Genomic DNA, 14,284 nt, shown 5'->3' on the forward strand with positions numbered 1-14,284 from the left:
GAAGTCTGCAGGAGAATTTCTCCTGCAAGCCCCAAAGATCTCAGAAGCCAGGTCTGCAGTAACTCACAGTAGGGATTTTACTGTGGGGTGGAGTAGCATTCCTTTCGAGCTGGAACAGGTGCATAATTTTTTACAATGTATGTCTACCAGTTATGGTTTTAGTCTTGTCTTAAATGTTTTTGTTTTGCTTTTGTGCTTTTAAGCGTTTTTAATAATGTATTCAAATGCCTTTGTCTCAAGGCATTTACACACATTATTAAAAATGTGCTGTTGTTTAGGAGGCAGTGAATTAATGGTGGTAGTCGTAATAATAATAATAGTAATAGTAAAATAATAATAATAATAATAATAATAATAATAATAATAATAATAACGCTTCAGAAAATTTCCCAGTGCAGACCGAAGTTTCTCCCAATACAAATCACCCTAAGCAAATAGGGTGTATAGGAAAACTTACCACAAAACACACCAGTGCTCCTGCCACATTGGCACATGATAAGAAGCAGTGCAAGGAGACTGAATCTGCGTTAGGAACGAAAGAGTTGCCATTCACCTAGTTCAGCCTTCTTGGGCAGAAAGGCATTTCTGTGAAACTTGCAAAGCAAGCATAAGGGCAGCAGCTCTCTCCTGCTGTTTACCCCTAGCACCTGGTATACTCCTTCCATACATGGAGGGTCTCTCAGCTGCTTGAAGCCACGGGTCAACAGGTGCATTGATCACACAATCACAGGTGCCTTCTGTGCAAAGCAGGAAGGCAAGGGAGGACATGTCTGTAAACAAGTGGTGGGCACGTGTTTCATCCCAATTACGTAGTTTGCCAATTGATCTCCCCATTTTTCACTGTGCAATACAGTCGTACCTTGGTTCTCAAACAGAATCCGTTCCAAAAGTCTGTTTCGATTTCCAAAAACACTCAAAAACCAAGGCGCGGCTTCCAGTTGGCTGTGGGAGCTTCCTGCACTCAATTGGAAGCCATGTCGAACATTTGGGTTCCAAAGAACGTTCGCAAACCGGAATACTCCCTTCCGGGTTTTGGCATTCGGGAGCCAAAACGTTTGAGAACTAAGCTGTTTGGAAACTAAGGTATGGCTGTATTCACAAGAAGAACACACAGCAGATGCATCTGCCATCGCAAATCTGCTTAGCTGCTTTAAGTTAAATGCGTGTTCTTTTCAAAAAGCCAGTCTGCTTCTTTTTGTGCTGATCATTTTTGAGAGGTGCATATTGTGTTATAAGCTGTGTGTTAAATTTGTGAGAGGCTCTGAAATTTGTTTGCGTGTTGTTTCTAACCTACTCTTATCACGGCAGATTGGTCAGAAATAGTGGCTGAATCATTGCTGCTTAGGAGTTTGCAGTCTGAGAGTTGATTTGCATTTACATGTTCCATCATTTGATTAATGAAATTCCAAGTGGTAACTTACACGTGTGAGTTGTCACCACAGGTATATGATGTCTCTAGTAATACCTAGGATTAATGAATTGACAGGTAAAATTGGGGGGTGGGAATTAAGTATCTAAGACGACACATCTTTTTGAAGTCAAAAGAACCAGGTCAAAGATGAAATTGTTTTGTAGCAAACAGGACTCCTTTTGTCAAAAGATCTTTCTTCTCCCAAATATATTGTGTGGACTTGAGATGCTCTGAATTTTAAAGAACTGATTTTGTTTTGTTTGATCAGTTTTATATTATCGTTCAGATTAATCATATGATGCATTTTGTTTTTTTAAAAGAAAAATGTTCTTTGGGGGGGGGGACTTACTTTAAATAAAACAGTGTAAGTTCAAATGCACAGCTGACAATAACAGACGATTCTCACCTTATTTCTTGCATAATGTGTTGCTTCTCGTAAGGATAGTCTTATAAAACTGGAAGAACCTGGCAACTAAGCATACACTTCTCTTTCTTCACACAATAATAAGGCATCTTCGCAAATAATTTGCCAAATGTTACTAGTCCACAATTTGTTGAAAAGAAAATTATGATGCCTTTCGCTGAAGTCAGTTGACTTTTTCATCTGACATCAATTGAACAGAAATTGAAGTTACATGCATGTATGCATGAAACTGATCCAAGGTGTGCTTATATTTTGGGAGGCCTTTTTAATTCATTAAACAGATCATTCAGAATTCAAGCAAAGCTCTGGGGTTCTCTAAGCAGCTTTTCTTAATGTTCTTTGAGACTTGCATATAACTTTTGAATTCCTTTCATGCAGTGCTCACGTGTCGCAAGTCAGCAGCAGCACCAGCAACAGCAGCCTCCCTCCTACTGGAGAGTAAGTGTCTGCTTTTATGTCTTCTTTGGTTTTGAATTGTTCTTGTTATATGTGTGCGCGTGTGTTTTGTTGACTCCGCAAACGCTCAAGGAAAGTATCCTTGATAAAGTTTGCTAGCTCAGGCTGTTGTCCTGTAGATATGGCCATCTGTCACAGATGCTTTAGTTGACATCCTTACATTTGAGGGGGCCGGACTGGATGATCCTCAGGGTCCCTTCCAACGCTACGATTCCGTGATTCTATACAGTAATGTCATTTGAGACACTTTGATTAAAACATTTTGTGGGTCTTCCTGTGCTTTGGAAGAATTTTGTGCAAGGTTGGGCAGAGTGGTCTACTGATGGACCACTAATAAATTTCTGGTGGACTACCTCCTGCCTGCTGGGTTGCAAGGCTTCTGGTAAAGAATTCTAGACCAAATGTAATGTATTCCTATCCCTCAGTTTAGGGTAAAATCAATCCAGCAGGATTGTGTACTTGAGCAAGGCTGCATTCTTAGGATCACTTAAAGCAATGTATATATGCCTTAGCTGTTACAGAAATCTCAAATATGCACCCTTCCTTGCACATAGTGTTTGTAGTGTTTGCTACTTCAACAAAGTTTGCTGCCTCATATGCCTTCAGGCTATGCCCTGGATTGCAGTAGCAGAATTTTTCCTTCTAAGTTCTGCTAGAAGAGGTTCTTCTTGATAAATCTACACGTGAGATTTTACCCTCGTTTTTGTAGCTCCATCATTCTTAACATTCCTTTGCTTTCTTGCATATTTGTTTCTTGGTTTTACAGATACTTAGAAAAGACAATCCGGTCAGCAGTCGAGCAACATCTTTTTGACGTTCATGGATCCGGCGGTCAAAGCTCTGAAGAATCTGAGTCGGGAACATCATCCACGTCCTCAAACGTGTCTGCCCGGCAGCGACGGAGGCATCATAAAGAACAGGATGAAGCCCGAAGGAACAGAGATATGTACGATTGCAATTTCTGCCTCTCTATGTGTTCAGCCTGAAATCTGTAGCGTGTACTAGTACACAGTATTGGTTTAGATGGGTCAGGGAACTGCCGTGATAGAGAGCAGCTTCAAAGAGCATTAAAAGTGATGTTCTGCCTTGTTGCTGTCACAGTGCATAGCTGATGGAAACATTTCCACCCCCCTCCCTTTACGTTTTTGGGAGAAATGTAGCATCAATTTCCGCAAGTAAAAAATTAATGGAAAACCACCACCACCAAAACGTTTCCTTTTATAAAGGTGAACCCAAAATGTAAGCCCTCTTGCAAAACAAGAGTGTCTTAATGTTTCTCCCTGTACTAGTAGCCATGCTGAGATGCTTCTCAAGTAAGTAGGTCAGAGATGGGCTAGTGTACAGGCGTACGTGTTTAGCGGCATATAGCACTGCGGTTGCGTGTCGTCCCCCCCAACCTCTGTGCAGCCTTCCTATTGAATTGCAGATCTGCCTTTTTGCGTGTCTTCCAGCCTCTCAAGTCCTTTCATTTGCACACCAACCGACTATAAACTTATGAAGGAAACCTTAGCTGAGCGGCATCTGAAAATTGATCCGTTTATAGCATGGCCTTTTAAAAAAAAAAAAAAAATTAAAAATCCATTGTGGTGAACTGTAGAAAGCCAGAATTTCTGCAGAGCTTATTCTTTTGCTTTTGTGAACTCTTCGCAAGATTGACCACAGACCTTAAGCAGAACGTCAGAAGTGGCACCACGTTGAGATGTTCAGGTTTAGAATGTTGGGTAGTAAGCAAGAAGCCCTGCTTTGGGGTACTTGGAATCATGATCAGGAAATACATTGATGAAAAACCTCTGTACAAATTGGGCATGATAGATTCCCAGATAAACTTCTATCCTTTCTGTTCAGCAACAACATACCAACCTAGTTTACACGACACCATAAGCCAAGACCAAGTGAATATGCAGGCTCCCAGAGAGATTGATAGATAGATTGATTGAACTCCTTTCTCGCTTCTTCAGAGCCAGCCATCATTCAGTCTAGGCTGATGTGCTAACACTGCAGACATCAAGCTGCGTCCTGGTGAGCCCCAAAAAGGATTGGCAGGGAGAAAAAAGAGCCATGCAGAGTTCTCCTAATCCCTTAGCTGTGGGGATAGTTGCGTCTGCTACATCAGGCCCTATGTAGACATTGGTCCAGTTCACATGTAATGTTAAACCACTAGGAAAACCATCATGATGTCCTCCAGAGGGGGATGGACTCCTGTCAGCCCCAGCCAGCAAGTCTAATGGTCACAGATGATGGGAGCTGTCGTCCACAATAACTAGAGGCTGCGATATTGGCTGCTCTTCTTCTTAACCATGGTTTAGCATTGCATGTGACTCTGGCCACTAGGTAACATTGCCAGTGATCGCAGATAATGTTAAACCTGGTGGGAAAACTGGACAGAAGGGGAAAATGTGAACCTGCATCTTTCAGCTCAGTTGGTTAAGAGCGTGGTGCTGATAATGCCAAGGTTGCAGGTTTGATCCCCGTATGGGACAGCTGCTTATCCCTGCATTGCAAGGGGTTGGACTAGATGATCCTCAGGGTCCCTTCCAACTCTACAGTTTTCCGATTCTTCTCTCATCCCTACCTAAGAGAAGAAGTCTACGTTAGGGTGCTTTCTTTGGCCTTTCTTCTGCTGTTTCTCCTGGTCAGACGTGAGACTGAAGCAATGTGGTTATACTCACTTCTTGAACATACATACAGTTCGGCAGAAACACCTGCTGGCCTGTCTGTGTTCCAAGTCTGCTTTCCCATTTACGGAAAACTAATGCACTTTTAATTGCTAATAGGCACGAAACATTTTGTCCTATGAAATAACTGACAGGCATAGAATTGGTCCAGTTTACCTACTTCTTTTTTATTGGAGGGCGGAGGTCCCAGCAATTAAAAACCAAGAAGATTTGCGGCTAAGTTTTTAATGAATATTGTAGCTGAATTGCATGTTTAATGTGTGGATATATATTGCATCTGATTATGTAATAGATTATGTTTCAAAGTAATAATCCGTACAAATTGGAAACAGGCTTGTAAAGGAAATTCCAATAAAACAAATCCCTTGTTTTTTGCTTTGCAGAAAATTATGGTAAAATAATGTAAATCTGGATACCAGGTGTACAGTTACTTGAATAGAGCAATTTTTAAAAAGTGGGGGAGATGGGAGCTTCTCCAAATTCTGAAGTTTTATTTTCCATCCATTCCTCTTAGTCAAGGTGGTCTGGACCAGAACATTAAAGAAATTAATACGGGCCAGCATGTACTGTGTTTGTTGCAATGGATTTCACTTTCATTGGCAATTATAGGGCAGACTTGTTTGCCCTTCTCATTGATCTACCCCAAGGAAGTTTACTAATTTTACTATTAATTTATTTTTATTTATTTTTACTGTTCGTATTTTCATGTATATCTTACTCTCTGGAGCTCAAGTAAGTTTCCCATCAAGGCACTGACCAGGGTCAGATCTGCTTAGCTTCAGGTGGGTTACTATGCCATGTGCCTTCAAACCCATCCTCTGGGGCCACTAGAGATAGACTTGTCACTACCTACGGGCAAATGTCATTTAGTGAAGACTTGGGAAACTTATAAACAAGCCTAGAGCGCAGAAATTTTTCCAGAGCTGTGCAAATTCAGGGCAACACCTTGGTGTGCTTTCATGAACACTCTGAGGCAGATTGGTCTTTAAAAAAAATATTTTTATTGATAAATTTCAAGTATACATTTCCATCATTAAATATCCACCATTGTAATCATACATATTCATTGACTTCCCGACTTCCCCTTCCTTGGCTCTTTAAATTTTCCCGTAATTCCTGCATATTCTAAGAACATCTGAAGCAGATTGGTAACCCTGCAATGTCTTTCTTCAGGGAGGTGATCAATAAGGAGAATATTCCTTCTGGATTTGGCAGCATTGAAGAGTGTATGCTAACTGCTCAAGAAGTAGAAAAACTGCAAGAGGCCAGCTCCGGATATATCGGAGAAAGGAGTAAACCAAAGCGACAGAAATCCAGCACCAAACTTTCTGAGCTTAATGACAACCAGGACAGTCCTCTGGTAAGCAGAGCTGTTAACGTCACTCCTGCTGTTTCCCTCTTTCTTATGAAATGGCTGCAAACTTTGAATTGTTATTGAGCCCTTGCTATTCTGGGTAATGGGTGGAGGAAGAGGAAAGGAGGAATGCAGACAGCTGAGGAAGCAACTTGGGTGCATGGTTGAAGAAAATAAATAAATAAATAATACCCTGCCCATCTGGCTGGGTTTCCCAGGTGTGGCCAACCAGCCCCTGAAATGTTAGGGGAAGACCACAGTGCTAAAGCAGCTGCTTTGCATTCAGAAAGTCCCAGGTTTATCCCTGGCCCCTCCCCAAGCAGGGCTCCTGTCTGAAATCCTAGAGAGCTGCTGTCAATCAGTGTAGAAGATACATAGCTAAATGGACAAGTGGTCCAGCATAAGGCAGATTCTTGAGTTTCTATTCATAAGGCCATACCACACACAAGGAGGTTTTTTTTTTATCTTGGCATGTGAATGAGTCCATTGTTTTGACTACCCCACACACCATAACTTCAGATCCTTTTGAGCTGGAAACATGATAAATATAGGTATCTGTGACATTTGATTCAAGAATACTATTGATTGCCTCGGCATACGTTGGCAAATAGCAGGCGTCGGAGAAGAGGCTGGAGGGTGATCACAAGGCAGGATTATTAAGCTCTTTGCGGCTTGTTGCTTCTCTGCCACAGCTTGCTAGAAAATCCTTCTTTGACCTTTGCAGTGGAAGGTGGCTGTCCATAGTGACAAGGTGTGAACATTGCCAACACAAGACTGGCTCCTCTGTCTGCAGATTCAGGCATCAGCTGTGCCCTGTATCCTATAGAAACCATAGGCAGTGTAATGTGTGGAAGCCCACCAATTTTTGAATGCTTGATATGTTGTAGTTTTGGAGTTATGGCAAACTTTTTTCTCTGGTTCTCTTCGGCTACATTGCCAAAACCCTCACTTACACAGCTATGATTTGCACAAGGTGTTCTGCTTGGATCTTGAAATGCTTCTTACTTTTTAAGCAAATGTATACATAATTCCAGTTGCCTTTCTTATGCCTTTGGATAAATGAGCAAGCAAAGGCAAGGCAATGAATGGTTTTAGGGCTGCCAAACTGGAATTGTAGAGCTTAAAAAAAAATCATTTTCTTTCATTTGTAGCTTCTGCCATGGTGTTCATGTGGTTCCCAGATCATCCAGGCACCAACCAGACCCAAAAATGCTTAGCTACAGCAAGTTAAGGCATGGGCCTTTGGACCATGCCCTGAAATCATGTAGCTTGCAAATATTTCAGATGTGACTCGTGATTATTTCAAAGAAAAGACTTGTTCACTCACCTGGTGCAAAGGCCTAGGGTCTTCCCAGACTGGTGTTGTATCGCAGGTGTCTTCTGCAACATGTTCTTTGCATAATAATATTGCATCAGTGCTGGGTTTATTCTGTTTTAGTTTGTTATGAGATGCTTCCCTGATGCTACCACATTATTGCTGTCCAGAGGGGGAATAGCACAATGAAAGAGTGGGTTGTGGGGAGAAATAAACCAGAATGGGATTTCAGCAGCAAGTTACAGGGTATGCACGGATTGGAATCAAGCGGTGTGTGATCACCCCAAAACATCTGCAGGTGCAAAGAGTGTTGAAAGCAAGAACATGTGTGACTGCCCCGATAGCATCATGAGGACAAATTAACAGAAAAGGGTGTCTGGAGGTGTCCCCAGAAAGGGACATGGGAAGGAAAAAGAGGGGGATGCAATAGTACTTATACAATCAAAGAGACAACCAAGTCAGGGTGCTTATGAGAGGTATGGAATGAGTGGCTAGTTTTGCAAGGAAGAAAAAAAAGTGGGGTGAGAATGACCCAGAAATGGGGCCCCCATGGGGAGACAGTAGTCCAGTTTGAAAGATCACAGCTTGGTTTATTAAGACAACACACAACAAGAAGCCTTTGTACCCAGTTCAAATGAAACAGGAAACTGGGGGTTAATTAGGAGATTTCCTGGCTTAATTGAGGCTCACAGCAATGGGAGGAGCCAAAGGGCTGCATGTGGAAGCAAAAGGTCTCTGTGTATCTCACCTTAACAGGTTGAGATGTGATGGTTTGAATGTGGCCTGTTTGTTGTAGTGAGACCTGTGCAGAAGGGACTGTTTGGAAAGGTGAAGTATCGTGAGTGAAGACTGTGGCTTTGAAGTCATAAGTAGCTATTTATATCTGATTTCATCTTTTGCTTTCCCATTAATTGCATCTCCCAAACCTTCCCATGGAAGAAGCTTCATAGTAATTGGTGTTTTGCTACTTATATCAAAGAGTTGTGTATGCTAAGCTCATTATTGCATGAAAGATGCTTTCAGCTACCACTTTAAAAATGGATGATCCATAGCAGTTTTCTTAATATTTGATGTTTTACAGGCAATGGAAACTTTTGGTTCCTTGAGACCAGTGGACAAAACAGGACCAGATGACATGGAAGTGTTTTCTGAAGACAGGTAACTTGGAAATTACTCTGGCCCAAGATTTCAGTGAATCCCAACACTAGAGAATCTCCTTATACTTTGAAACTAGTTGCACACAACCACTTTGAGAGCCCTGTAGTTCATCTTTTCTTGAACATAGAGATTTTAAAATTGCCTGCAGAATTCTGCAGCATTTTATGGATTTGAACTTGCCTTTATTATGTATTACCTTGCTGGTTGATCATTCATATTTTCCATTCAGGTCTTTAAAGAGTAGATGTCTTGGTTTTGTAAGTTTTAAAGAGGATGAGTTAGTTTTTAAAGTACCGAACCTCAAAATATTTTCAGTCATCCTTTTAAATGTGTAGCGATAGTGGTAATGGTCATTGAACTCATTCACACATTGCACAAAACCATAGTTAAAAACAAACTATGGTTTCATGTGAATACAAAGTATGCACAGCGCACACCGCTGTGAAGTACTTGCTCTGCTCCTTCTCTGATCTTGCTGCTCATGAGTCGCCAGGAAAGAAACTAGAGTCTTAACTTCTTTAGTTATCCAAATCTAGGCTCATGGTTTGTTTTTCCCAAGCAAACCTTGAGCAATAAGCCAGGAACAAACCTTCATTACCAACCGTGGGGATTTTTAGGAGTACAGCAAGGCACAAGCCCAGGCTTGGACAACACATCAAATGAGTCTCTGGCCAGTTTTGTCCACAGCACAACGGGAATTGGAGAAAAGCAAAGTGATCATGCTGCTCATCCACATTTAAACTATGGTTTGTTTTTAATTATAGTTTAATGTGAAATGTGAACCAGGCCATTGTTTAAAATGCTGAGCTTGTTGCTAGCTTTCGTTATGATACACTTTTGAGCCAAACTATTTCTTCTCTTTTGCAGCAAAGACAATGAAAGTGACAGCGACTTGTTAAGGCATCCTCAGGTTAGTGTGTTTATTTGTTGTGACGTATTTGATCCTTTGGCCCCAAAAAACCAAAACACGGCTCTTGGTTAGTGAAGAAGGAGCTTTAACCATGAATCCCAGTTTGGATTACTTGCTGATGAAGCTTCTGTATAAAATTGCTTATCCTGTCTCATTGGCTCACTACTATACATATTGCTGTTTTTGTAAAATTGCAGCTTAAAATGTTGTAAGCTGCCCTGAGAGTGGTGCTCTTGCACCAGAAGGGCAGAATATATATGCTTAAGTAAACGTAATGTGTTGTTAGGTCCTTATATCAGCTATTGGCAGTGGTGAGGTTTGCAACACGGACTTGGTGCTTTACAAATGCTTCATTTCTTTGCCATGCTACTTGGTTAGGAAAGTTAGCATCCTGGTTTGTTGTGGAGTTTCATAAAGCACCTTGTCAGATGCTCCATGTGACCCATTAGCTCACAGTGGTGTGAGAGCAATTTGTGTTCCTTGCTTCGCTTCTATGAAGTGGATGTTTTTTCCTATATGTTTTCCCCCCTAATCCTGGAGGATTTTGCCCTCCCCTCCTTAATACTTTCTTCCCCAGAATTGAAAATCTGTTCCTTCCCTTTGGGGTTTAGGAATTAAGAGAGGGCAGCCGCACGTTCACGAGAACTCTTTGTTCCCTGTCGGTTCCGTTTCGCCTTTCTTATTGTGATCGCTCCTTTCTTGTAGGCTTGTATTTCTGCCTAGAAAGCAAGGGGACATGGGTGGTTTTTGAATAGGGTTAGTAAACTTTCGTCCTTGTTCAAGGAAAATTGCACGTTCGGTTCAGTGTAATGAGGAAGAGAATTACAGCTGGATGTTCCCAGTGCTTAAAGAGAATGAAAAAGCGTTCGGTGCCAACATAACCCATATTCTGTGTCTGGCATAAATTATGCAAATTAGCGTGAATTGTTCTACATAACTTTACAAGCCCATGGAGAGGGGCAAGGAATCGTGCAGACTTCTGCAGATCTGCCCTCTAGTCCGTGCGGGATCTTCTCTGGGTTTAGTCATTTTGCCAGGCTCACTTTTGTAGTCTGAGGATTAGATGCTTCACTTTAGAAAAAAAAGAATACGCTGATATTTTCAGAAAGCTAGATTCTCTGGGTGGAATTCAGAACCATTCTGAGGAGATTGTCCCCTGTTTCACTGCCATGCTGAATTCTATTTATTCTCCCAATCTTCCAGAATGGCTTGGAATCAAAGAATCATAATCTAGTCCAACCCCCTACAATGCAGGAATATGCAGCTTTCCCCTCGGGGATCAAACCTGCAACCTTGGCATTATCAGCACCACATTCTAACCAACTGAGCTGAAAGATGCAGGCTCACATTATCCCTTCTGTTCTTGTCCAGTTTTCCCATGCTGCCTCTATCCAGGTTTAACATTATCTGCGACCATGGGCAACATGACGTAGTGGCCACAGTCACATGCAATGCTAAACCATGGTTAAGAAGAAGAGCAGCCAATATGGCGGCCTCTATTGTGGACAACAGCTCCCATCATCTGTGACCACTAGTCTTGCTGGTTGGGCCTGCAACCTTGGCGTTCTCAACACCACGTTCTAACTATTCGAGGACGGTTGTTGGGGTTTTTTTAGCAAAAGTGTGTCTGTGCTGGCTTCCACTAGCAGAACACCATTAGTTGAATCTGGCCCCCTGGCTTGTATTCAACTAAGCCCTACTCAAAGTAGACCCACTGAAATGTCTGTTCGCTTCAGTGGCCCTACTCTAAGAAGGAGTAGAATTGAATACCAGTCTGTGCTTCAGCAGAATTGTGGTTTTCCTGTTGTGGTTGTTGTTTAGTTGTTTAGTTGTGTCCGACTCTTCATGAACCCATGGACCAGAGCACGCCAGGCACTCCTGTCTTCCACTGCCTCCCGTAGTTTGGTCAAACTCATGCTGGTAGCTTCAAGAACACTGTCCAACCATCTTGTCCTCTGTCGTCCCCTTCTCCTTGTGCCCTCCATCTTTCCCAACATCAGGGTCTTCTCTTCTCATGAGGTGGCCAAAGTATTGGAGCCTCAGCTTCACGACCTGTCCTTCCAATAAGCGCTCAGGGCTGATTTCCTTAAGAATGGAGAGGTTTGCTCTTCTTGCAGTCCATGGGACTCTCAAGGGTCTCCTCCAACACCATAATTCAAAAGCATCAATGCTTCGGTTTTCCCGTAGAACCCTGAAAGTCAGAGCTTAAGAACTTCACTAGATCAGAACAAGGGGCTTGCTTAGCCCAGCACTCTGTTCTCACTGCAGCAACCCAGATGCCTCTTTGAAGTCCACAAGCGGGGCAAGAGCACAGTGGTCCTTCTGCTTCATTATGATAGGAACAGGACTAGCTAGTGTTGTTCAGCTTCTCTGTCTACCCACCCAGTATGAGGATAAGCTCACAGAGTGCCAGGGACTGTCTGTCCTTCACCAGGTTGTGCAACACGAGAAGTAAAATTGGTACCTGATGCCTTGCTGCTCTTTCTCCCCATCCCTTCCCCTAAATACGGCCTGTGCCACAGAGTGCCTGTGTGTAATTTTCCGAGTCCAGCTGCTGCCATGGTGCAATCAGGAGGGGGTTATGCCATCGTGTCTCATACCAGGCAAAGAGGGCAAAACAAATGCAGCTCAGCTCCATGTTCTTGGACGAACCTTAACCCTAAGTAAACAGTTTCAAAGATATAAATGTCAATGGCTGCCCAGGGGTCGCCTTTGCTTTAGCGACCCTGAGAAAGTGCATTGCTAAATGAGTAAGCACATTGTAAGTTTTTCAGGATCATCATCAGCCATGCAGTGCAGTTCTAGATGAGGGGCCCAACCATGGCACGACTTTTGTAACCACTCTGCTTTTCAAACAGTCCAGTTGAGGGGCTTCCCAAGAGTACTGGACTAGCAGCAGAGAGCAACAGATATTGGCGTTTATTTTCAGGGTTATTGGGAAACTAGCTACTAATCCAGTGTGGCTTATCTGTTGGGCTAAGGCTGGGAATAAAACCTCACGCGTCCGTAAAGTTCACTGGATGACCTTTCAGAAGTCACTATTTCTCGGACTGAGATCTCAGCGCAGTGTAGAAAGTTCCCTCCTCCTACCTTATCCTCACAACCTAAAATTACAATATAAAAGTTCCCACCAGAACTTTTACGTTAGCGCACCTGAATTCAAGGGCTTCGACACAGAACTCTCAAAACAAAACATGTTTGTTCCCTTAAAAAATGGGGCACTGAACTTGTTTTTAAAAATTGGCTTATACAGAATCTAAAATTCGGTAAGTATTTTCATCTCAGGAAAAGGCATAGCATTTGCCCAGAGATCGCATTATCCAGGTATTACAGGGTCAAGAAAATGTTTGCATTCTTTCAGAGTAGTTTTTGCATTCCACAGCCCTTCTAAGCCTGTTGCTTAGGGGGGCTTAGGAACATACCTCTGATAACAAACAACGTTATTCAGAGCAGAACAGGCTCCTTTCCTTTTCTCTGCCCACCCTACCTTCAGATGAGGGCAATGGGCAGCCAGGACTTGTAAATTTCCATAGTTGGACCTTGGAGTCTGGGCTGCCGGTCTGCTGGTGGTCACAGAATGCAACCTCTACACTCCTTACTTGTGTCTAAAGGTGCTGATGATCATGTCTCTCTGCCCTATTGGCCACTGAGCCCCAGGCCCTAGGCTCTTTATATGGGAAAAGGAATGAAAATAGATGTTTCCCAGTATTGTGATGCCTTTATATAAATCTGTGCTGTGCCTGTATATGGAATACTGTATACAGTTCTTGCCTCCCATTGCAATAAAAGAATACTGTAGACCAAGAAAGGGTGCAGGAAACAGCAAAAGGGGGGGGGATCAGGAAGTAATGCCTTCCATAGGATCAAAGAGTTTGGGGATTTTACTTTAGAAAATAAATAGGATTGTGGAGGATATAATAAAGGTTTATAAAGTTATAAGTGGGATTTGAGGGGGGAGTGCCAATGCAGAGTGCTCCTTGTCAGATTGCAAGCCCATCACAATCTACTCCATTCCAGGATGGTCTCTTCCAAGATACTCCATTCCCTTCCCTTCCCTTCCATTCCATTCCCCCTCTTCCCACCCATTAGGTTCCTGTTTCCTACCCCCACAATCCAGTCAGCATTCCATGGCCACTGAGGATGCTCAGATCTCGCTGGACCCAATCACTTCCTTTTAGGTGACCCCAAGTCTGCTGCTCTAAATTCTTTGTAGTTGTATAACCTTGGGGTTTCCCCTAACCTGCTAACCCCCCCCTTCTGTGTGTGGATGGTGCCATTTTGCTATGGAAGGACCCACACTTGAAGGAGGGTTTGTAGGATACCTGGTATAGAGAAAAGCAAGAGACGTATTATTTCTCCCTCTCTCCCATAACACTAGAACTTACCGGTGTACCTCTGAATTGCAGCTGTTAGCCAGTGTGGGGGTTTGCCGTTGCCTTTGTGCACAGCTTCCAGGAAGCAGCTGGCTGCCTGTAGTTACAAACAGGATGCTGGCTAGATGGACCTTTGGTGTGATCCACCGTGCCTCTCCTTAATGTTTGTTTTTATCTGGGATAGGGCCGTTTCCGCTCACCTGCGTTC

General features: G+C 42.8%; 1 protein-coding gene across 1 annotated transcript in view; it reads left to right on the top strand.

The window, feature by feature from the left end:
• Positions 1–14,284, top strand: part of FAM13A (family with sequence similarity 13 member A) — a gene marked incomplete at its 3' end in the record, with an annotated part of 151,329 nt that overhangs the window by 108,821 nt on the left and 28,224 nt on the right. Inside the window, exons 9-13 of the mRNA XM_081022232.1 lie at positions 2,214–2,273; positions 3,058–3,237; positions 6,140–6,326; positions 8,717–8,793; positions 9,661–9,703. Of these exons, the coding sequence (XP_080878358.1) occupies positions 2,214–2,273; positions 3,058–3,237; positions 6,140–6,326; positions 8,717–8,793; positions 9,661–9,703 (547 nt within the window). The remainder of the gene's footprint in view (positions 1–2,213; positions 2,274–3,057; positions 3,238–6,139; positions 6,327–8,716; positions 8,794–9,660; positions 9,704–14,284) is intronic.

This window comes from Podarcis pityusensis (assembly GCF_964106645.2).
Source record: "Podarcis pityusensis genome assembly, chromosome: 9".
NCBI classification, from domain to species: Eukaryota; Metazoa; Chordata; class Lepidosauria; order Squamata; family Lacertidae; genus Podarcis; species Podarcis pityusensis.